This window comes from Mustela putorius, unplaced genomic scaffold, assembly GCF_011764305.1.
Source record: "Mustela putorius furo isolate JIRA1106 unplaced genomic scaffold, ASM1176430v1.1 tig00000640_pilon_pilon_pilon, whole genome shotgun sequence".
Taxonomy (NCBI): Eukaryota; Metazoa; Chordata; class Mammalia; order Carnivora; family Mustelidae; genus Mustela; species Mustela putorius.
The window spans coordinates 335,729-360,619 of NW_025421432.1; the positions used below are offsets into that span (position 1 = coordinate 335,729).

The 24,891-nt window shown below is 40.7% G+C and overlaps 1 protein-coding gene across 2 annotated transcripts in view; it reads right to left on the reverse strand.

Moving 5' to 3' along the window:
- Positions 1–4,542: 4,542 nt before the first annotated feature.
- The window catches only part of LIN7A (lin-7 homolog A, crumbs cell polarity complex component), a 120,429-nt gene continuing 100,080 nt past the window's right edge, over positions 4,543–24,891 (reverse strand). For both annotated transcript variants that reach the window (XM_045082938.1, XM_045082937.1), the window contains 2 exons: positions 16,337–16,555; positions 4,543–9,787 (listed from right to left, as the gene is read on the reverse strand). In XM_045082938.1, the coding sequence (XP_044938873.1) occupies positions 16,337–16,555 (219 nt within the window). In that variant the 3' untranslated portion in view covers positions 4,543–9,787. The remainder of the gene's footprint in view (positions 9,788–16,336; positions 16,556–24,891) is intronic.

Genomic DNA, 24,891 nt, shown 5'->3' on the forward strand with positions numbered 1-24,891 from the left:
GGAAGAAGTTGAAACCATCTGTGATGGTTGATTTTTATGTACCATCTTGACTGGGACAAGAGAAGTTCAGATAGCTGGCAAAATGTTATTTCTGGGACTGTATGTGAGAGTGTTTCTGGAAGGGATTAGCATATGAATCAGTGGATCAAGTGGAGATCACTCTCACAAATGCAGGACAACACCCAGTCCATTAAGTGCCTGAATAGAACAAAAAGGCAGAGGAAGGGTGGATTTGCCCTCTTGCTGGCACGGGGACATCCATCTTCTCCTGCCCACTGACACAGGCAGTGCAGGTTCTCAGGATGTCCCAAGGCCCTCAGACTCAGACCTAATTACACCATCAGCTTTCCTGGTTCTCTGTTTGGCAGATGGCAGACTGTGGGATTTCTTAGCCTTCTAGTAACCTGAGTCAATTCCTATCATAGATCTCTAACTATCTATCCTCTATCTATCTATCTATCTCCCATTGCTTCTATTTCTTTGGAGAGCCCTAATACTTTATGTTATTAGTTGTTGTATTCTACCTGGGCAACTGGACACCCAAGCAGCAATTACGCAGCATAATCTTGACTTCTATGACAATGGCCCAGAGTTCAGGGAATTCCTGGCCTTGGACTCAACTATGGTTCCTTTTCTAACAAGGAGTCCCATCCAGCCTTCTATAGGCAGGTCATCTATTTTCCTGAAATGAAAGATGTTGGAAGAATTAAAATGTGTCAGTGCGTGTTAGGCTCTTAGAACAGTGCCTGGCACACACAGGACACACTTAACGTTAGCTGTTAGCTATAGCTTTGTCTACCCAGGATGTTTTCTCAATCATCTTATTTTCACAAAAGCATTGCTGCAGACTGAAAAATTGCTCAGTTTTCTGTCCCTCTCTGTATTGTAATGTCCTTTGCATTGAACATCTCCTGTTAGGCAGGAGAGGCTCTTTCCCCAATCCTTGAATCTGGGCTGGCCTTGTGACTTGTTTTAGTCACTAGAATATGGTGGAAGTGACAGTGTGTCCATCTAAGCCAAGCTCTTTGTGGAGTTCAACCCTCTCCTCAGAGGACCCGATGCTGGGAAGTCATGTCACCAAAAATCCAGGTATGGAGCCTCTCTGGGTCTCCTTCCATGGCTATCAGTCAGCACCCTGCTCTTACAGCCTGGTTAGATAGAACCCAGTTAATGGACAAGAATACACAGGGAGTTTAGTAGAGAGGTAGCAACTAAGCTCTTTGACACTATGTTGTGTTCATGTAGAAGATTTCTTGGAGCTCTGTTTGTAACTTAAAGAATTCAAAAGAGTGCAGGTTTCAGTCTCTGCGTGGGAATTTTCCTGTAAGATACTGTGTTTTCTATCTTGTGGAGAGAAATAAATGAATATCATGCTCAAATTAGATGTTAAATAGGTTTGGCATAGACAGGCCATTCAGATAAAACTAGGTTATCCCTACCAAAGCCGCAATGCGAGACTGCGACTGGAGAAATTGTTTGATTTCCATTAACTTTTATTTTCCTGTATAAGCTAAAGCAGAGACAATATATTTAGCTTCCCAGTCCTTCATGGCTGATGTAGAGGCTTGGGGGCTCATGGAAGGGGAGGACTCATAATAAGTAGGTAGGCCTGTATCTAGTGAATGGCAGAAACAGTCGGGACCATTAATACAGGACTGGACTCTAATCAGAAGTGGTAACACGGTACCCACCTTGTTTGTTCAGTTGCTAACTTGAAACCTAATTTTACCCATTACTGTTTTCTCCATGTAATATGCAACCGAATAAATACATGGGGATAAGCGATCATTAAAGTCATTGTATGTATGTGTATGTGTGTGTGGAAAGGGTGGTGGGGGGGATGTCTTAAATATTTATATCAACCTTCATATTCATCCTGAGAGCAAAAAACCAAGTTAGAGAAACCTAGGAAATAAGTGATAAGAATTAACACTATTATCTTTATGTTTTCTTTTCTTTTTAATAAAAAGATTTAGAGGTTACTTTTTTTTTCTCTTATTTGACACATGCAGAGAGATCACAAGTAGGCAGAGAAGCAGGAAGAGGAAGCAGGCTCCCTGCTGAGCAGAGAGCCCAATGCGGGGCTTGATCCCAGGACCCTGAGATCATGACCTGAGGCAAAGACAAAGGCTTAACCCACAGAGCCACCCAGGCATCCCCATTTTTTTCGCTTTTAAAAGTGTCTGGTGTTGAGTCCTCAATTCAGATGAGTTTCATGGGTGAACTACTGAGATAGACCCCAAAATAATACAGAAGTCGTTCTGTGATGACAAATGTGTTGACAAATGAAAGGTAATTCCTCTTAAGTAAGTACCCATTCCATAGGTAATTACTAACTTCAGGGCAAATTAGGATGATAAAGGCACAAATAGTTATACTGTCAGCTAAAAGAAGAGCTGGAGGATGGTACAAATACCACAATGGAGTGTGATGATGGGGTAGATAGTATCAGGCTTGGAAGATAAAGACAAAGCTTCTTTGAAGAGGGACCATTTAAAATTTGAGCAATTTTTTTTAGGCATAGATATGGAGGAAGGCAAGAGGCAGCTCAGAAATAATCAAAAGCTCAGGGGAAGGTTTACAGTGTAGGTATTACTGTATATCATAGTATAGGTCTTATAGTTTCTAGTAATAGGTAGTGGTCAACTTGGACCACGAGATAGAGCAAGATGGCTAAAAACACGATGCTGTATAGTAGGGAAATGCATCTCAACCTATACCTCTTCCTAACGTTAGCATGGTAACCCATCTGTACACACACACACACACACACAAACATGAGCATGCACATGCGTACATGCGGACACACACAGCCCCTACCTCAAGCAAATACTCTGGAGTTTGTGGGTCATAATCTGATGGAATCTTGATAGATATCTTTGCTATAGAACACTGCCAGTGGGCACCTGGGTGGCTCAGTGGGTTAAGCCGCTGCCTTCGGCTCAGGTCATGATCTCAGGGTCCTGGGATCAAGTCCCTCATCGGGCTCTCTGCTCAGCAGGAAGCCTGCTTCCCTCTCTCTCTCTCTGCCTGCCTCTCCATCTACTTGTAATTTCTCTCTGTCAAATAAATAAATAAAATCTTAAAAAAAAAAAAGCACACTGCTAGTGTCTCTTTGTTTTTAATTTCACCTTGAAAAAGAACTTGTAATTGTTTCAGTGTCAGGAAACTCGTAACTTCTATTTCACAACCCATGCACCAGATATCAATATTATCACATTTCATGTTCCATATTTTACACTTGTGGGTGGGAGGGCACTCTAACGTCCTCTTTCCCCAACACCATACTAGCGTTTTGGTTTAGACTGAAAATCTGACTTTGTGTGTGTGTGTCAGATGATTTTGAACAAAGGAATAGCTTCAGTTGGGGGGAAGGGCTTACCTAGCACTGACATATAGGGAAAATTGGAGAAGCATGTTGTGAAAATAGTTAAAAGCTCCTGAAAGCCTTGCTAAAAAATACTCAGGTTCTATGCATGGGTAGGAATAGTGAGAATAGGTAAAGGAAGATAATTTCAGGAGACTTTGCCAAAGTGAAATCCAAAGAATCTAAGACTAGATATAAATAGAAGTGAGAAAGATGACAATATAAAAATAAAGAGGACAAAAGGAGGAGGGAGGTGGAGAGCTGTAACCACTGTGATTTGGGATATAAAATATTTAAATGTCCCCACTGGTGTATGATGTGCAAAGCTAAACTTCCTAAAACTTAACTATTTTGAAGGGGCTAATTACTTAGTACTGGGGGGGAGAATAATGATTTTAAAGATTTCTTAAGAAGACTCTTTGCTGTCACCAGCAGGAACCACCACTTAAGTTGCATGGTGTGCACATTTAACTGGGAGGGGCAGAGAGAGAGAGCACAGGTGTAAATCACGTGGAGGTTTCTTCTTTGTGAGGGAAGAAGATGAAAGCAGGAGTTCGCTATTCCCACAGAAGGGGTCAGTTCCTGTCAGCCTCTGGAAATGTGGTCACATCCGCTGTTGTTCTAACATTAGGGCAGTCTCAATTTCTGCCTTTCACATTGGATTTCAAACCCACCCCTTCAAAAATGTGACCCCACTGTATGGTCTGGACTGAAAAAGTACAAGAAAATTGGCATCCAAATATTCAGGCAACTTCGGCATCTAAAAATCTTTCTATATCCATGTTTTATTATTATTATTTTTTATTTAAAAAGATAATTTAAAAAAAATTTTTTTAAAATAAACATATAATGTATTATTAGCCCCAGGGGTACAGGTCTGTGAATCGCCAGGTTTGCACACTTCACAGCACTCACTGTTTTATTATTTTTTAAAGATTGATTTGAGAGAGACAGAAAGAGAGAGTGAGTGTGAGGATGGGGAGGGGCAGAAGAACAGAGCCGGAGAATCTCAGACTCCACACTGGGCGCAGAGCCCGATGCTGTGCTCCATCTCACAATGACCTGAGCAGAAACCAAGAATCAGAGGCTTAACAGACTGTGTCACCCAGGCACCCCTATACCCTTTTTTTAAATGAACTTAAAAGTTATTTGATAATGAAGACAATACTTCAGTCTGGTGTCTAATACTTTTACTTCCCAGCAGCATAATACCACTTTGGTCAGGTTGAACCACTGCACAGTTTTGCAGCTCTTTCAGAAAAATAAAGAAAACAATTGGAAAGACACGATCACATGCAATGGTGAGAAAATAGTACTATTGCCCGATCTTTCCCTGGAAATGTGGAATATCCTTGGTTCAGCTTCACACTGTGTGCTTATTAGAAGCCCTTACAGCAAGGGATTTTGTTTGTTTGTTGTAGCACCAGATAGACACAGTGGCTAACACATAATTCTGAAAAGTCATTGACATATTTATCACACGTCAAAATTTTTCGGAACCTGCACTTTATCCATGTCCCTGGCTTGACATGTTCTTCTCGAGAGTAAGCTGTTAATGTAAGATTGAGTTCTCAGTCTGCTTCTGCCTCTGATAGACTGTTGACCTTAATACTGAACTATCTTTTTGTTTACTACTTTCCAACTTCAAAGGACTTTTATATAGTGACTCATTTAATGACCCGTTTATTTTAATGTAATGGCATCCCCCAAACCACAGATCATGGTTAGACACATGAACTCTTATGTTACACTGCATGGGTTCAGATCCCCATTTCTTCTGCTAGCTGTATGACCTGGACAAGTCGCATACCTGTGCCTCAGTTTTCTTACCTATAAAATGAAACCTACTAGAGTTGTTGAAGGGATTCAGTGGTACAGCCCATGGAAAGTACCAAGCACAGCAGAACCTAGTAATAGCTAAGTATTATGAATAAATTATTACTTACCTACCTTGCTGGGATCTAACTATGGTATATGGGCAAGGTGAGTAGTATTTTTGAGTGTTGCTTTTAGAAAAGCAAGTTCGCATAAAATATGAGCAGGGGGTCTTTCATGATTTCCATGAGCCAGGGATTTTCTTTATGTCGGCTGTGGAGAGGGAGATGGACAGTAAACCCTAGCTATCGCCAGAGGAACGTGGAGTTCCTCACAGTAAGCCCCAGGAGGGCACTATGTCTGTCTTGTTTGCCATTGTATTTCTAGAACCTACCATGTACTCGGTGCACAGGAAATATTTGTTAAATGAATAAATACATGGAAAAGGCTTAGTAGCTGTGATTCATCTTTAGGTCACGTATAGTCTAGAAATCGAATGGGAAAGAAGTGATCTTTTGAAAGCAGAAGAAGATTTAGAGATGTGTCCCCAATTACTATGAACTCCTCAGAGAGAAGTTATCAGAAAATATGAAAGGTGATATTAATCATGTGCTTGATGTCATGACTTTTCTTCCTTTTTTAAAAATTGAAACAGAATATTTTATAAAACTCATAAATGGAGTTCTATGTTTTTTAATCGCCCTTACAAAATAACTCAGGGAGCTTTCATAAAGAACTAGAAAGGCTGAGCTTTCTTCATTGTTAAAAACTTAATCCCCAAACACTATCCCTCATCTAAATGGCCTCAAATCCTTGAAGGTTTCAAGTAATTGATTCCAAATTCAATCTATCTGAAAAGTATTTATTTATGAAAAGAGTCAATTCTGGTTCTATGAAATTCAGAAATTACAGTGCCAATTGCTGTATGCTGGTGAAATTTTTCAAATTATCTGAAGGCAAGATTTGTTTGTCTATCGACCTAAACCCAATCTTCCATTCATTCAACAAACACCATTTGAGCACCTATCATGTGGCAGGCCCCCCACCGGATGTCAGGTCCACAAAGCCGGCACAGACCTTCTTCTCGTGGAGTTTATGATCCAGAGAGGGCCACGCTGGGTAGGACGGCCCCAAGTTTGGGGAGCTATTGCCTAACGTTGGCTTCCCTAAGTCTTCAGAGCATTGATTTCTACTTCACAGCCCTATCGAAAGCTGGTCTTATTAACAGGCTGTCCGTATAATAAACACAAACCAGCTAAAAGATGAGAAATTCAGGCATTATTCACCCATTCACAGATACCTATAGACGTTTAAGATAACGTAGACAAAATCTCCCAGCGTCTTGGAGTCCTATGGGCACAGCTGAGTAAAACGAGCTGGGATCACATCCGTTCGATTTGTCGCGGTTGAGAACCGCATTTGTAAATTGATGTAATTAATCCATCTCTAGCCAAGTTTGTCTGAGACAGCCTTGATTTCTCAAAAAGCCCCTGAAAGCTAGATTTTACATTTAGATTTTAGCATTGTCTTAAAAGATAGGGGTAGTTCACAGACAGAGAGAATTCCCCATTGATTACATGATAGAATTCCCCATTGATTACATGATTGAGGAAGCACAAAAGTCTGTTACTTTTCCAAAAGTCAATTGTAATTTAAGCTCATTATCTCCCGGCGGATGTTCTATTTCAAATGGCAACAGAATCAAAATGGAAATGCCCCCAATGGAGAGGTTCAGGTATTCTTTTTACTAAACTATGCTCTGTGTACTGGCCTTCAAAATCACAGCAGGAAAGAGTTTAGCAAAATCTGGCCACTGACCTGACCAAAGGAAAGAACTCAAATTCACCAGGATCATGGAAGACTAGTAGTACCAGATCTCCCCCCTAACTTTGAATATCTAATTATGAGACTCAAGAGTGACATTCACATAAGAGCAACCTGATATGTCCTTAATATGATTTTGGACACGTCAGTGGCTCTACCAGGATCATTAATAATAAAGAACATTAGAACATTAGTAGAAGTGGTAGTAAATTTTTTCCCTTTCCCTCTGGCTTCGGTGAAACGTAGAGAACCACACAGGGGCCTCTCTAAGTCTTAGGAACAGAAACTTTTGATTAAAACTTTAAGGGAAGGTTTATATTTCAATGACCAGATTTTACTGAAAACAAAACAAAACCCAAACCTGGCCATTTGGTCATTTGTATGTAGGACCACTGTGACATGTAATCTGTCTTTAGATGCCTTTGGTGTGATGGTTCGCCCCTTCACTTTGACAAAGGACTTGGCATACATTTATTAGCATTTAACATTATGCAAGTGAAGCATAACATACAAAGACATCTAGAAAACACAAATGTAAGGTATCGGTTCATTTGATAGCTGCTTCTATAACACCATGACAGTATATATTGATGGAAAAACATATGATCATTTCATATCAACCATACACTTATGGTTAAATGAAAACAAACCTTAAGCTCCAAATTTACACAAGGCATTGAAATGTGTTGAAATGACCATTTTCTCATTACAAGGGTGCAATGATTTCCCTTTATGAGAATCTGTGGCATCGTCTGAATAGCTTTTATACTTCTTTGTTAAATGATAACTAAAATATATGTTTTATTAAATTTTTCTTATAAAAATGAGAACTACCTCTTTCAAACTGAGTAATACTCACGCGCAGTCTCCATTCACTCCCTTTAGTCATGCTTATCTCTTTTGTAAACCTATTTTACATAACATTCAAGGTCCGCCCTCCCTTTGCCCTCCCTCCCCTCCCCCACCCCAGTTTTCTCCAGTAAAAAATGATATGTTCACAGGAAGGTTGTTGAAATTGGTGTAGCTCCTAGTTTCCTCGCTCTTTGCTCTCTGCTGGGTGATGTGTTGCGAAGAACAGGCAGAACTTGGTACTGACAATACTACCCCTTGGCAGGGCAAAAGAAAATGTGTGGTTCTATTTTAGTCTGACTGGTTTTATCTTGTTTTCAAGCAATAGCTCTTGAACAGAGTTTCATCGATTTCTAATTTGGGGGACTATCTGAAATGTAAACTCTAGGTTGGGGTATCAATTTCTGCATTTGAGAAAAGGGAACATCCAAATATTTGCCTCAGTTCCAATGCTCTTTCTAGAATGTTTCAGCTGAAACATTTATTCTTTTTTCTGGTACATTTTTGTGCCTAAGTTATTTAAGTGCCTAAATGATTATTGTTTCCTATTCATTCCATTGAGTAAAGTCAATTTATGTGCTTCGATTTATCATAAGTCAAAAGGGATGATCTGTATAGGGGGCTCCTAATAGATCATTTTCCAGCAACTGATACTTCTTGAAAGATGGTTTCTCCTTGTCTATTTCCCTACATGAATATGTGTAATGAACGAGGCATTTTTTTCCCTCTAGAAGGAACAGCTTCTTTTCATTTACAATATTATATCCTGGTTTACAGCTGCATAATTTTAAAAGGAGTAATACTTTTGGTCTTAGATTGCCAAAAATGTCCAGTTTATCTTTGGGGAAACTGATCTAAACATTGTGTGAAATATGTATTTGTGTGTGTGTGTGTGTGTGTGTGTATGAACATATATCATAATTGAGCTTTGTAAAGCTCTCAGCTTTAAAATATTAAATAAATTTCTATAACGATGTATCGGTGTAGGTAGAAAGAGTTTAGATTTCTCCAGAGTTTATCAATCAAAAAATATAAAACTTAACCAAAAGCCAGGTCTGTTGCTAGTGTTCTCTTACCAGATTTGTAACATTTGGTAAGAGAAGACCTCAGTTCGTAGCAAATACACTCTGATAATATATATTGTGTGGAATAAATATACATTATATCCTGTTAGAATCAATAATCATAGATAAAAGCAATACTTAAATTAAAAAAAAAAATACCCTATGAGAGTTCTCTTCCCTTGCCTCTAGTAAACCAAAAGTTGGGCAAAAATTGTTGCACTCCATTAATGCATAAATTAAATTCATGGAGACAGAAAATAAAAAGCCAGTTGCTTCTAGAACCTGAATAGAGTATCAATAGCATAGCTTGCCATTTTGAAGGGGGGGTGTGGATAAATGCTAAATTTGCAATTAACTGGAATTCTATTTCGGACAATTCAGCAATATGGATGTGGACAAGGTCAGGGTATGGGTACCCTGCGTAGGTTTCTTGTAAGTGATAACAACCTTGAACTGATACAGTTTGAAATACAGCCTAAAGAGGGATTCGTTCATCTCTGGAAAAGCTATAGCCCAAAGATTCACTTTGTCTTGGCCTGGTGATTTATCAGAAAGTCATGGACTTGACTCTTCTTGTACTACTTCAGTCTGCAGACTGGAAAACCTCTCCCTTTACACACTGAGAATTCCCACTGCAGCGAATGGAAGGTCTGTGTGTGTAAAGAGTGTGTGAGCAGTGGGATTCAGCCCCCGAGAAAGACGGTGTCGAGTCGCCTTGGTAAAGAATTCATACACCCCGTGTTCACCGCTTCTTGACAGGTATAATTATCAATGTGGTCTCTTCCTTTTACTATGTGCTGGGATTCGGAAGCCCGGTTTCGAATTTGTGACTATCGGATCTTCGATCAGGTGGCTTCTCTTTAAGGACCTGAAAGGGGGAAAGCGCGAAGGGAAGCCAGTGATGAGTATTCATTTGTCAACGACAATATGCTAAAAATATCAAAAGAGCGTGCGCTATGCGAGAACAGCAAGAATTATTTTAGGCCCTGTCACTCATGCACAATCTTCCAAATACTAAAAAAAAAAAAAAAAGTTGCTTGATGTTTGCCAAGGAAGTCATTATCAAACGAGGATGGAAAAGACACAGTTGTTCCCCCAAATGAAACACAGAACACCAGTCGGGAAGCATTTCAAAAGCCCAACATTTCTGCTTCCCAGTTCCGGATGCCTCTCTTTCTTCTTCACGAAGGTGAAGCCTAGCTAACCTTTACAGTGTGATTCTCAGGGCGATTAGTAGTGCTCTGGTTGGGGTACCACCAGCAGAGCCTCCCACTGACAAGTGGGAAACACCAGCCTCCCCTGCTCTGAAGCAGATTCACAGGCCGGTTTCTTCTCCCACAAGGTCAGCCTGACACCAAGTTGAACGCCGTGGGCAGCCGCCCACATGCTCCGACCCCGAGAAGCAGCCTCATGGGAACACTCTCCCCGAGGCCAGTAACTGTTCCCCCACTATGGGATCATTTCAGAGACAACAGTGCTTTCCGATCTCTGTTTCTAAAGCTGCAGATATTTTTTATGCCCATGAATGTCAAGCATGCTACACAAAATGGATTTTTACAAATTGTGGCTGGCCTCGTAATCTGCCTACTTTGCATCAGCCCCCCTGCCCCCCCACTCCTCCCCACTCAGCGCTGGCAGGCCTTTATTAGATGTGCCTGGAAGTCCTTGAGTGGGGCTTCAAAGCCCTGCATAAGGCCATTGTGCTTCTTCAGGATCCCTACTACAATAGGACACCTACTCCAACTGAGTGCTCACTAATTGTCACATATTTTGTTAAAAGTTCTACATATTTTTTTCTTAATCTCCATAACAGACCATTTCACAGAATCTTCTGTTGAATAACTTCCTATAGGTCCCCGGGGTGGGCAAGGGACAGAGATCTAGAAACTGAATTTTTAACAAATTAATTTATTATATAGTACATGTCGCAAGGGAACAGGACTCAGAACAGGTGAATTTTAGTAACAGTCTTGGGTCTTTTCACCTTTCCAGAGAGTGGGGAGGGAGTAGGCCTGAGAGATATGCCAGCAGCTAAGAGATCACCGGGCATCCAAAATGTGGGTCACTGAAACACCCACTGGGAAGAACCATCTGCACCAAATGTTCCCATTATTTCTCTCATTGCTTTGATTTGTAATTCAAAGGATCACTGTTTTTTTTTTTTACTTGTTTAAATAAAAGCCTTTTTTTCCCATATTGATGTAAATTTTATCACTCTGATTGCTTTGCTAACTTTTATTTTTTAATTTTTTAAAGATTTTATTTATTTATTTGAGAGAGAAAGAGACCACAAGAAAGGGACCACAAGCAGGGGGAGTGGGAGAGGGAGAAGTAGGCTTCCCGCGGAGCAGGGAGCCAGACCTGGGGCTGGATCCCAGGACCCTGAGATCATGACCTGAGCCGAAGGCAGACGCTTAACGACAGAGCCCCCCCAGATGCCCCCTTTGCTAACTTTTAAATGAGCCATTGTGGTAGGCACATTAATGGACCCTAAATCTATCCACATCCTAATCCCTGGCATTAAATCCCATGTTAAAGGGAGATTAAAGTTGTAGATGGAATTAAGATTGCTAAACAGCTAATGTTAAAACAGGGAGAGGATCCTGGATTGTCCAGGTAGGATCTGTAATTAACATTAAAAGTGGATGGTGGAGAGAGGAGGAGCCAACGGAGGGGATGTGATGTGGAAGCAGATGTCAGAGCAAGGTGAGGGCTCAACCACGCTTGCTGGTTGTGAAGATGGAGAAAGGACCACAAGGCAAGGGATTGAGAGAGTGTCTAGAAGCTAGGAAAGGCAAGGAAATGAATTTTCTCCTTGGAGCCTCCTAAAGCCCAGAGAGACTGTGCTCGACTTCAGTCCTAAAGAATTACGGGATAATAAATTTGTGTTCCTTTGCGCCACCAAATTTGTGGCAATTTTTCTAAGGCAGCAGTTAAGAAAGGAAGACAGCTGACATGATGGGAGTACTCTGAAGTAAGGGGTAAATGGTAAGAATGAGTTGGATGACTAAGTAGCGTAAGGAATCCCTGGAAAGCTCGTGTGACCACGTCCTGTGACAAGGGATGGGGGAATGTAAGGGCGGGTGCCATTGAAGAAAACAGAAGCATAGCATGGTGATGTAGAGAAAGAGGCTTTGAAGCCCGTGTTTCTGGGTTCGAATCATGGCCCTATCACTTATAAGCTATGAACTGTGGTATAGATTTTTAAAAAATCCTATATGCCTCAGTTTCTCCCTTTAAAATGAGATTCAAAATAGTACCTCCTACTCATAAGATTGTTGTGAAGATTAAGTACTTGAACATGGATGAAGCAATTAGAAGAGGCTTTCGGCACACCCTGACTGCTTGATAAATGTTACTTGGCATTACGATGATTATTGCTATTATTCTGGCTTTCTGCTTGGTGAACTCTGAGTTCCTTGGATTCGATTTTATCAGAGTCATCCTTTGAGGCTGGTTTCCTCAATTCTGCAGTGGGTCTCTGGATCGGACCAGCAGGACGGTGGCTGGGGCCCTGGTCGTGGGAGGTGAGATGGTCAGTAGCGGACAAGGGAAGGAGAGTGGGGGCCTGACAGGTGGTGAGGCCACTGGTAAGCTCTAGCTATTTGTAAATCTGTTAAGATCCAGCCTGGTTTCAAATGCAGGGAATTCTCCACTGTCAACCCAGCAATAGGAGGTCAGAGAAATTGGACAATCTTTCAGTCTTGACTTCCTCAGAATGTTGACAACTCAAGAAGGATTCCTCTTCCTTCCTCCTTTTACTCTTTGTGAATCTGAGTGAAACAGAGATGTCTATAAAACGATGCTTTAAAAAATGAGGTGCTTAACGCTGAGTAAATGTACTGCTCTTTGCCAAGAAAGTGGGGGTAGCATAAAAATAGCTTTATTCCTCTTCTCTGTTTAGGTTTCTATAATTCGGTTGTATAGTGATCATCTCTATTACCTTTTAGAAAATGTAATCTACTCCTGATTATGAAACATGGAAGTTAGGGGGAAAGACAAGTGAGTTTTATTTCAGGGGAATTTGAAATTATAAGTGGGCAACAGAGATAGTCTCCACATACCACTTGCATTCAGCCTGTTTTCCATTTGTATGCACTACTTAGCATTACTTAATAAATTACACTATTTTAGATTTTTAAAAATTCCTAATTTAGAAAATAGAAATTGTGTTTTGCTTGATAAACAATAAGACTATCTCACAAGTATGTTGCTTTATTTGGTCTTTGCGTGACTTGTCAAACTTAAAAAAAAAAAAAAATCAGAGATCGGTTCAAAGTAAATTAGTCAAATTAGCTTCAAATTTCTTCCCCAAAGCAACCATAGTATGAGTTAGGAAGTGTAACAAATCCCATTTAATCCTTAAAAATTTAATTAATTAAGAGTTGAGCAAGAGCTAATGCAGGTCTCTTTGACTGAATTCACCATAAAATCCATGGGTGACACGACTCGGTACCACTTCGCTCCTACTTAAAGTGGCCGCTACCATTTCACCTCAAGGGGCCACGAGCGTGTGCGTAGCAAGGGCTGTCCTGGCAGGCATAAATGTAAATTTCACGTTCATTTAAATAGAACTTTCCCGTATCCTCTACAAGAGAAAAAGAGTTTGTAAATGTCTTTTATTAAAAATGTTAGTCTTTGGCAACGCGACAATAGGAAATTCTGAAGTGATTTAATGAAGACTGATGGAGCGGAGAAAGGAAATGGGGTGCACGGCCCAGCCCACAGTCGTGGCCAAGCTGTATCCTTCCAAAGATGACTGAATAGATAGAACAGTGGAAGCTTTTAGTAAGACCTCAGGAGTCTGAACGGCAACATATTTCTTTTAAAACACTGTAGAATAATTTCACTGTGGGCCCGTGTGGCAAATCAATTAGGAAAATGGTGTAAGTCCACATTACTGAGGAGGGAAGAAAAAAAAAATGAGTTAGTGGAAAGAGTTCCACGTTTGACTAAAGAATTGTGGATGGAGGGGCACCTGGGTGTTTCAGTGGTTAAGCCGCTGCCTTCGGCTCAGGTCATGATCTCGGGGTCCTGGGATCGAGCCCCGCATCGGGTTTTGCTCAGCAGGGAGCCTGCTTCCTCCTCTCTCTCTGCCTGCCTCTCTGCCTGCTTGTGATCTCTCTCTGTCAAATAAATAAATAAAATCTTAAAAAAAAATTAAAAAAAAAAAGAATTGTGGATGGATATTAGGAGAAAAAGACCTTTGAAGGGATTCTGACACTACCGGGCGAGGTGAAGTGCCTTTGTATACGCAATGGGTTAGAGAGGAAAATGACGTGGGCAAACTGCCTTGTCCACATGCACCCTTATCCCCCCATCCCAACCCTGTCATCCTGGTCCAACCACTGCGTCTGTTGCCTGGACTGCTCTGTAACAGCCTTCTAATTAGTCGCTGCTCTCGCTCTTACCTTGCAATCATCCATTTTCCTCAGAACAGCACGAGTGATCTTTTTAAATACATAATCTTTGCCTGAAACATTTAGTGGCTTCCACCGCAATAAAATCTAACTTCCCTCCATGATTTAAAAAGCTTTCTGTGACCTGGCCCCGATCTACCTCTCTGTCCTTACTCATTATTTCCTAACTAACTACCCCAGCTTTCTTTCTATTCCTCAAACATCAAATAGCCCATGTCTCTCTTAGAGCCAGGCACTAGCTAACTCCTTTCCTTCTTATGCTCATTTCTGGCTTCTCCTCAGTATTCAACCTCAGAATAAAAGTTCTCTCCTTTGAGACGTCTCCCCTGATCACCTAATAGAAGGTTGTCCCCTAGCCAGTGTCTATCAAAGCATTCTACTTGAACTCTCTGAAGTACTGGTCCCCATAGGCTATTTTCATTTACCTGGATATTAACTATCTCCTCCAACCAGAAGGTAAGCATCATGATGCAAGGACTTTGCTTTGCTCAGGCTGTTTCTACAGCCCATTGAACAGTGTCAAGCCCTGGGCAGTACCAAATAAATACTTGTCGCTAAATAAATGTAGTTTTTAGAGTGAACGTTAGGTTGGGCGCCTGGATGGCTCAGTTGGTTAAGCAACTGCCTTCGGCTCAGGTCACCGTTACAGGGTCCTGGGATCGAGTCCTGTATCGGCCTCCTTGCTCAGCAGGGAGCCTGCTTCTCCCTCTGCCCACCGCTCCCCCTGCTTGTGCTCTGTCCCCACCCCCCCTTTGACAAATAAACTCTTAAAAAAATATTAGAGTGAATGGAAGGTGATTTTTAGTTGAAGTCACCAAACTATGGGATATATACCATAAAACCTACAAGCTATGAAAGAAACTTAGACTGATGAATTCTCAGCCATGTCTGAGGACAAATCCTGTAGTCTTTACACTTCCTCATGTAGCTTCTCCTTTTTGTGTGAGTCACAAACCATTGAAAGTCACATGTCATATCCAATGTTTCTGGTTGTTCCAATAGTAGTCTAATAAAATGCCTACTGCCATTTTCCCAAGAACTCTGGACCTCCCTTCAAAATCACATTTGCAGACATCATAGTGGAGAGGTGTGTTATGCTATTAACTATCCTTCCAAAGGAGAGCAAGGACAATTTATAGAAATCCAGACTATCTGATGTTGGCAGATGAAATGGCCTGCAACAGCAAAAAGGAAAATAATTCTACACTCCTTGAAAGTGTGGTTGTGAGGGCTCCACAAAGCCACTGCAACTTCATATCATTCATCTAAAAAATGGGGTTTTAGCGATACTTACCTGGAAGGATTTTTCTGAGGATAAGGAATAACATAGGTGAAAAGCCTAGCACATAGGAAGCACTTCAAAGACGGGGATTCTTACTCTTTACATTTTTTCCCCCTTAATGTTCTTAAAAGCATATCGCAAGACCTGACTAAGAAATTTTGTAACAGTGGTATTTAGAAAAAGGCACCCACACTGGCAGGTCTCCCCATCATTCTTCACCATGGAGTAGTTTTCCAGGAATTTCTACCAGTATTCTAAAGGGATCTTCCCAGGATCCGCACTATATGGTTGGTAAGTCTGTACACTGTGCAAAGGCAACTGGCCAAGAGGGTGAGTGGGGGGCTGGAACCCAGCCCGCACTCTTGTCATTGAGCGTGCCCAGGGACCTGGGTTGCCCAGAGGCCGCATTTCCCTCATGTGTATAGAGGCGTCCTAGAGAGTCTCCACCTGGCCCTCCCAAGTATATTATTTTCCAAAATATCTTACATTGGCACAACACGGCTGAATGGCCTATAAAACGTCAGCGACTATCTTGTTAACATTTTCTGAGGTCTTCATTGTTTTTATTTGCTTGAGTGATTCAGGGGCGGGGTGTGGGGTGTTGTTAAACCTAATGCTTCTGTCCCAGCGGTCTCAGAAACAATACGTATGAAAACCCTCCGCACACTCGTCTGTGTCAGGGACCTCGCGGGTGTGTGAAGAAGGAGCTTCTCACCTAGGACATGTGGTTCTGCTGTGTCTGCTGCTGCTGCTGCTGTTGCTGCTGCTGAATGAGCTGCTGCTGCTGCTGCCGGCGCCGGGCCGTGCGGAGCTTCTCGAAGCGCGCCTCCATCTCTTCCAGGACTTTGGGGGTGTAGCGGACCACCAGCTTGACGCTGTCTTTAGCAGCCTTGAGCAGCTCCACCGCTTTCTCGTGGTGCTCCCCTTCCACGCTCTGAAAAGACAGGGGCAGCGCTTAAAGGGGAGAGCTCGCGCCCTCTTCTCCCTGCGAGACCCATCTGCGATTCGGGTCTCCTTCAAATCCCGGTTTGACAGGTCAAGAAGGCAGGGCAGATGGGGCGCGCTGCTAGGACTGTTGTTATTTACTGCGTTTGTGGTCGAAGGAGAGGCAGATGAGGGCGCACTAGGGTACAGGACGGATTGAATGAGGGTTCAGCTTTGGAGGGTGAGATGCCACCAAGACCTAAGAGACCTCGCTAACGTTGAGCGTGGGATTTGTAAAGTTCAGCTGGAAGAGGAAATGCACTGGTCAAGGAAATTCTGAAAGAATTTAAGAAAAAATAATACGAAGAGGAATTTCGCTATCAGAGACTGATGTGGTTGGGAATCTATCTCGATTAAAGCAGTGTCTTATTGTTGTAGTGACAGACAGAACACGGAGGCTAGAAGCGGATCCATCATGCGTAAAAACTTTGTTATATGATAAATGGGGGATTTAGACCAAAGGGGGAAAGGACAGCTAAATAATGATGCTGAAACAAATCATTAAATGACAGAAAAGAATGTAGAGCCCGATCTCCTAGACTATGCTAAACATAACCAAATAAAAATTTACATGGAAAAATAAAACCATAAAACAACTAAAATGAAGCAGAGCTGAAACATTCATCTGGCAATGGAGAAAGAATACTTAGGTTAAAATGCCAAGGGGGGGGGAAAATCACAAAATCAGATTTACAAATTGTAAGTTTCTATATCTCATATACAATAAAAGGGCCAAATAACAAATAAGAAAAAATATTCTCAGTATATGACAATTTGTTCATATTCTTACCATGAAGGACTCTGAAGAGTCTATAAAGTCCTAAGCAAGATGGGCTCATGAACTCAGGGACAAATAATTAAAATAAAACAAAACAAAAAAAACACCCTATGAAAGGATGTTAAAGCTCCCTTGCAATGAAAGAAGTACAGATGAAAAAAAAAATACTTCATTTATAACTCTAATTTTAAAATGGTGAATATGTATTTTTTAAAATCGGGTGTATTTGCAAGGACCGAGGGAAATGGGACTGTCATACAAGGCTAGTAACTTAACACAAACTGACAGGATTTTTCCAGAGGGCATTATTGTTATGCATCAAATAAGCCCTTTATAAAGAATAGTTTATTTTCAGAAAAACTTACTAAGGATATAATCAGATATGCACACATACCTATAAGGTAGGGATGATGAAACAGAAAGCAAAAAATAAATCACTTCTTGGCTTTTGAGTTCCAAGTCTTGTAGACATCATGGTATAGATAATAGTTGGGAAACTATGTTTTTACTACTTGTACTACAAGTAGGTACAAAGAGGTTTCTATTCCCAAACCTTCTAAAGAGTCTCCAGGTTGGGATTAGGGAGAGGCAAAACAGAAGAAAGCTGTCATCAAACATTGCAGGGCCGCAAGAAAAGGAGATAATCTTCCCTGTGAGCTGATCCTCGGGGCAGATAACGTAACCCACATTTATAGATCAAAGTGCATAGGTCTTTTTGACTTGCTTCCTAGATAAAGCTCCCAGAAAAAAAAAAAAAAAAAAAAAAGTCTGCATGAGGAGATAGGCTGAGAGAGTGTCAGAACACCCAAGAGTGGACTGAAGAGACTAGGAAGGCCACCCCAGGTTGGTTGAGATCACATTTTATAACCCAAGCAGAAAGGGGTCTAAAAATGGTATTATATTGAGCTACAAAAAAATAAAGTGAGTTGCATTTCAAGCACACTTCAGTTATATGTGTGGAGACTCATGATTGCCACATTATACAGATTTGGAGACAAGAGACCATGTTCCAATTTTATCACTTGCTTCATCAAGGTAGATGTGGACTGAGAAAAAGAAAGTGCTTTGAATTTAGCAATGAGGCAGCCATCATGGCGTGTAAGAATGCTGCTTCATCACATGTACGAAGCAGATACTAAGGATTTAAGAAACGACCATGATGAGCCCTGGAGATAATTTACAGAACCAGCCTTTCCCCAAGTCTGGAGAGCAAGGGTTTATAAACAGTGGTTGAGCAGAGTGAGTTTTTGCCTGTGGTTAAAGCCTAGGAAAATAGGCTTGTTCATTGATCAATTCATTCTCTTAATTATTCATTCAATCATGGACTTGGTCCCTCAACAGATGCTTATTTAGCATTTATTCTAGGAGTTCTATTCTACTCAGTTCTTGGGAAGAACATTAAAGGATAGAGGAAAACTCTGACCACTTTGTACAATATCATCCCTGTTTTCAGTGTGCTCAAAATTTCTAATTTGCCTCAAGATGAATGGTTATGATGTGAAAAATCTTCAAAAGGAAATCTGGGCGATTTGATTGTTGACGCCATTCTCTAATTTCTTTTTTAATATTAAAATGTATGTGTTCATGTATTTCAATAACACTGAAATTGGTTCAGTTTCATTGGTTCACCCATTTTCTAGGCCAGATGATTAATCTCCAAACTCCCTTTTTGGCTTTTGTTCTGTTTGCTTTCATTTAATAGGGTTGGAAATTCTAGGCCAGACCTTTAGAGGCCCATTATCCCCGTGTAGGCACTATGCCTGCAATTTAGAGTTGCCCCGGGAGGGCTGTGGGGCTGATACATGGGGCTATCAAGCTCTCACCACAGGGACAGAGAACTGAGAGAACTATGGCTGGTATGCCATACTCAGTCCCACAGAACCCTCAAAGTTACCCTCTCCCAGCCCAACTTCTGTTCTCCCCCATACAGTTAGCGATTTATTAAAAACCAGACTCCACAGTCTTTGAATTTGGAATGTTTGCCCTGATGCTCTCTCTCTCTGACTCAGGCTCTCCTTCAGCTCACCAGCGATACCAGGTCTCCTGGTCTGACTCCACCTTCCACCTTGCTTTCTTCACCAGGGCACAGAACCTTCTGATGGGATCTGGGCAGAGGGTCATACTTCTGCTTCCAAAAATGCTTGGTTCAAAGAGTCTGAAGTTTATAATTGAAGGGTACAAGAGAAACTAAGAGGTAACTCAGAGATTCGAAGAAATAGAAGTATGTTTGTAGAATGTACTATTTCAAACCCTCTTCAACCTTATTTTTTAATTATTTTCGGAAAAATGTCTCAACTCTTGTCTTAATGACTGATCTGGATGGCTTCTTCCACTGGCCTTTGCCTACTTTGTGGATGCTTTTCAGTGCAGATGCTTGCCTCTTTAACCTATAATTTATCTCTTGAGTGCTTTTAGTCCCTTAGCTCAACTTATTAGAAGAATAAGGCTGTTTTCTCTTCTTTGCTTTCTTTCTTTCTCTTTTTTTTCTTTCTTTCTTTCCTTCCTTCCTCCTTCCCTCTCTTTTCTTCCTTTCTTCCTCTCTCTCTCCTTCCTTGCTTCCTTCCTTCCTTTCTCTCTCTCTCTTTTTTTATTTTTCTAAAGCTAGGAATGAAAAAGCAGATCACCTTCCCATGGAGGTCTCATCCATGCATAAAAAGCCACCAAACTATCTGCTCAGTGAGGGTATATGTGTTGATGTGCAAACACTTGTTAATAGGTATTCCTTGAGCTCTGAAAGTACTTTTGGCTTCTCCTATTTCTCACTTTTAATGAAAGTGTGCCTTATTTTGAGCTAAGTATATAAAACACGCTTTTTGAAATGTAATCATTCATTTGTTGACAATTGAACTGTTTCTGTCAAAGCTTTATGTATAAAAGCCATCCTGACCCAGAATTGTCCTTTGTGACACCTCGCTCTTGGAGCGGTCACTGAGACCCTGGGGCACCTGCTCGTCACAGATGGGGAGAGTGTGGCACTTCTGTACTTTGAAGAAACCTCGAGGGGCTTCCTGTTTTAAAGCAAAACCCCCTCTTGCAGTTAAAATTGGAAATTCTATATGATTGGATTTCATTCTCTTGCTTTAAGAGTTTTGGTGTACCTACTGCAATTTTAGGAACTCATAAGCAAGGATTCATTTAGTAAAGACATCTGGTGAAAGATGTTATTTAGAAGGCGAGGGGTGGTAGAGAATGCATGGGGGAATAGTAGGTACCTAAGAAACATTTAGACTAAGGCGAATATGGTCCTGAAAAAGAAAAGGCCCTACAGAGAAATATTATCTGCCCCACAGTTACACATACTTTGGCCATAATCATTTACCGGAATGAATTAAAAGGCACTAGGAAGAATGGACATTTCTATCCTGAAAATACATATTTCTCCTGCTAAATCTTTTAAAAATATACATAGAAATCAGTATGAGAGAATTTTAATCATTTGTTATCACTTCCAAATGCACAAATACAAGCTAATAAAACATTAAATTGATATAAAACCATAATCCTATAATATTACTATATAAGAGAAGATATTTCATTCAGGAAGCCGGGGGGGTGGGGAATAGCTCAGTAAAAACCAGTTGCATACTGGTTTCATCAGTAATCTCATGCAGCAGTAAGCTCAAGGAAGCTTTGAAGTTAGTTAATTTGATGAAAGTTTAATAAATCAGTGGCTGGTAAATGAACCAACTTAACAACATGGCTGGCTTCTGCTCTTTCAATAGCTTTGCTATTTCCACAGGTTGGGAGATAGCAAAATGGTTGCTAGTTCATGGTATGCTCAATTTCCTGGTTGATTAAGAATTCTGTCTAATAAAAGAGAACTTTGGATCACACTGCAGCCACTAATTTGCTCATGACTTGTGTTTCTTCCCTGTTGCACTAGGGAACCTCGTTGTTAAATTTTGACCCTGGCTGGCCCTCAGATAGAAGAGATGCCCGTCCTGGGGAAGAAGCTTGTTATCTGTGCATAATTAGCTGTCAGATGGTCCATGCCCAGGTCTTTATGTAGGTCTCACTCTGTGGGGACTACTTGAACATAATCCTGACAGAGTTTGCTGTTACAAAAGTTGCTTAAATACTTTTCCAGATAACCAAGTATTCACTCTACCTCTCTGTTACTCTAGGCATATCTGGAGACAGGGTAATATATGGGCTCCTACCATGACATCAGTCATTCCTTTGCATTAAGGGCTAAATGATCCAGGGAGTAAAATATATGAAGAGCACTGGGTCATAGGAATCAGGTAGCTCAGAAACTCAGAACATTACAGCTGTAAAGACCCTTAGAAACAATCTTCGTAATCTCCTTGTATCTAATCTTTGGTCTTGTTAACATCCATCACCAATTACAGTTACAAAATGCTTTTCTTGTGACGAGAACTCTTAAGATCTACTTTGTTAACACTTTCAATTTTTATTAATACAGAATTATTAACTACAATACAGACGCAATACAGAATTATTAACTACAGTTGCCATGGTGTACACTATACCCTTCTGACTTACCTATATCTGGAAATCTGTGCCTTTTGTACAGAGATCGGTTTTTTGGGGTGATGTGAAAGAATAGGAAATAATGACAAGGGTGAGATTGGTCAATTCCTAGCTCTAAAGTGCATGAATTGTTTAGTGAAGGAGCAGCATGAGGGCTAGTGAGGGGCTCCCTGTGGGTTATGGTTCTCACGTTGGAAATGTTCCAGTATAGTCAAAGACAGACCTACTCCTTTTCCACAAAGTTTCCAGTGACTGATCATTTTGTTCTTAGGATAGTTTTTCTTTTAGTCCATTAAGTCATTTTATTATTCTAAGAGTACATATGTCTATATATAAAAATAAGTGTGTGTGTGTGTGTACTCTGACATTTATTGAGCACTTACTGAGTGCAAAGCACTGCTAGCTACTTTCTGTGCATTATATCTAATCCTCATAACTCTATAAAAATGGGAATGAAATGCTTAAGAAATTTATCCTAGGCCTCTAGGTAGTATGTGGATCAGATTAAAATGAACTGAGATCTGTTTCCAGAGAATTAGACTCTTACTTACCAAATTCATAGCATTAAACAAGATATTAAAGAGAAAGTAAATATCATATGGGGCGGGGGCTATTCCCTATTTGTGGTTTTTTTAAAGAACAGTAGTTCTAAATCTGGATGTCCATAGGAATCAATTGAGGCATTTTTTAAAAATATTAGAGGCCTGTGTATCTCAAACTTACCATATCCTCAGCAACATGACTTAGGAATATGTGACTTTATAAAACTCATACAGCCAGCCAACCAGGCACAGACACATAGATCAGTGTTTGGGCACAGTACTCTAGACTATAATTAACCCAAATAGTAAATAGTCAATTTCTCTGCTATGTTATTCTGGGAAAGAGAGCTGAGTGGGTTAGAAAATCTTGTAATTTTGCCATGGCGTAGCTCTAGAATCATCATTTTTGGTCACTGAGAATACCTTACACATATTAATTGGGTATTTAATTAAGAATGGAATACCTCTGCACTAGCTGCAGGACATATTCAGAAAAAACTTTTATGACTTTTTGATCCATTCCTTCCTTCAAATATGTTAATTTCCTGTTCTAAATGTATTCTCTTTTGCTGAAGAAAAGTGACAAGTGTATAAAAAGTATCACATTTATCCCTTGGAAAAAATATGCTAATATTCTCCCATAGTACTCTTTCCCTGCCTAAATGCTAATATCTATTTCAGTGCACTGTAATTTATCAGTTTACAATCATTGTGCTGTCACCAGACTGTCCAAGGGCAAGATGAGTCTTACTTATCTCTATGCCCAGCATCTATTGTGTGCCTTGTGTGTTCAATTAAGAGTCAATGAAAAAACTATCTTTCTCCCTTCTCCCCTCCCTCTCACCCTCCCCACTCATATACATATATACACACACACCACGTGTCTCATATATATGTATGACATGACACATGGCACATACATATAACGTGTGTGTGACATGAGTCATACATATACAAATGCTCACATATATACATATACCTATAGATACATGTATATACATATATGTATGTATGCATGTATATAACACTTTTCCTATTAAGCTAAGGAGTCAATACTGCTTTGGTTTGAATTTGAACTTCTTCCCTTATCAGCTCAGACAAGATGGTTAGTACCTCCAAGCTTCAAGGTCTTCATCTGTAAAACTGGTATAGATTATCCACTCCTAAGGACCATTATAAGCATTGAACGTAACGTACACAAAGCCCCTGGAAAAGTATGTGACATTTAAAAAAGGTCCAAGAAATGCTAGCTCTTTGCGATAATCTTACTGTAGGGCTTCAGGTGCTTAAGGACGATAGCAACAACGAACTCTAATTCTGGAGTAAGTAGACGTTTCCTTTATATTATCTAGGGGCCAAGCCTGCTAAATAAATGAACAGTGGGTGGAGTTTGCTGGAAGGGCGTTTACAACTATTTAGGTAAATCAACTGCTTCTAATCGCTGTCAAGTAATTTAGAAGCACCATTTCCATACATGCAATCGACATGGTAATTACAAATGATCATTATTTATTCATGAAAAACTATCCCTCTCAGTCCCTCCACTGTGTTCCACTTCGTTAAGGAGAAGAACAGTGGGCAAGAGATTTGCTTGATAGTAGCACACATTATATGAGCGAACTGGAGAGGGGAAAATCATCAACTGACCCAACACTACAAAAGAGTGGAGAGGTTGACAGGAGAAAAGCGTGTCTATTAATTACACGTATTTTCATCCTGTGGGAGTAGTTATAAATATAAAAATTTCTGAACCATGACAGCAGAGAATGCAGAGCATTGCCAGGTGGCCCAGGAGGCAAAATACCTGGAGAGGGCAAAAGCTTTAGAAGAAAAATCAGCACCAGAATACACCAGTCTAGCATTTGGGTGATCTCAGCCCACCTTTCAGATCTGGAGGCTAAGATGGAAAACAAATGCAGCTATGACACTTCAGTTGTAACGCTTTGTGGTAACTGCTCAACTCATGATGTTCTGGCTCCAAAGGAAGGGAAAAAATTCCTGATGCTTGTTCAGTTGAAGATTACACACACACACACACTACATAATACACACACATTCAATAAATATACGTACACACACATGCACATACACACAGTAAATATGCACACATACACACACACACATCACCATCTTCAGTACAAATGTGAGCACTAGAGATCCGAAACAGAAGCCAGCTGCATGGGAGATCTTCCAACTGGTCTGTTCATTTCTGAGGAGTGAGTTTCAGCAAAAGTCGAGGTTGCAGCGAACCCTTCCTAGTCATGATTGACCTGATTTGTGCTGCTAACATGCATGCTGTGTCCATCCACACTCTCCCAAGCCACAGACTCTGTGACACTAAAGCCCTGAGCTGCAGTGACTCTTGCCCACGTCTAGAAACAGTCGTGCAGTAAATGCTGATTTTCAACATCTGCTTCCGGGTGTGGTTTGCAAACCGGGAGGGGGGCGGTGTGGAGGTGTGATAACCACCCA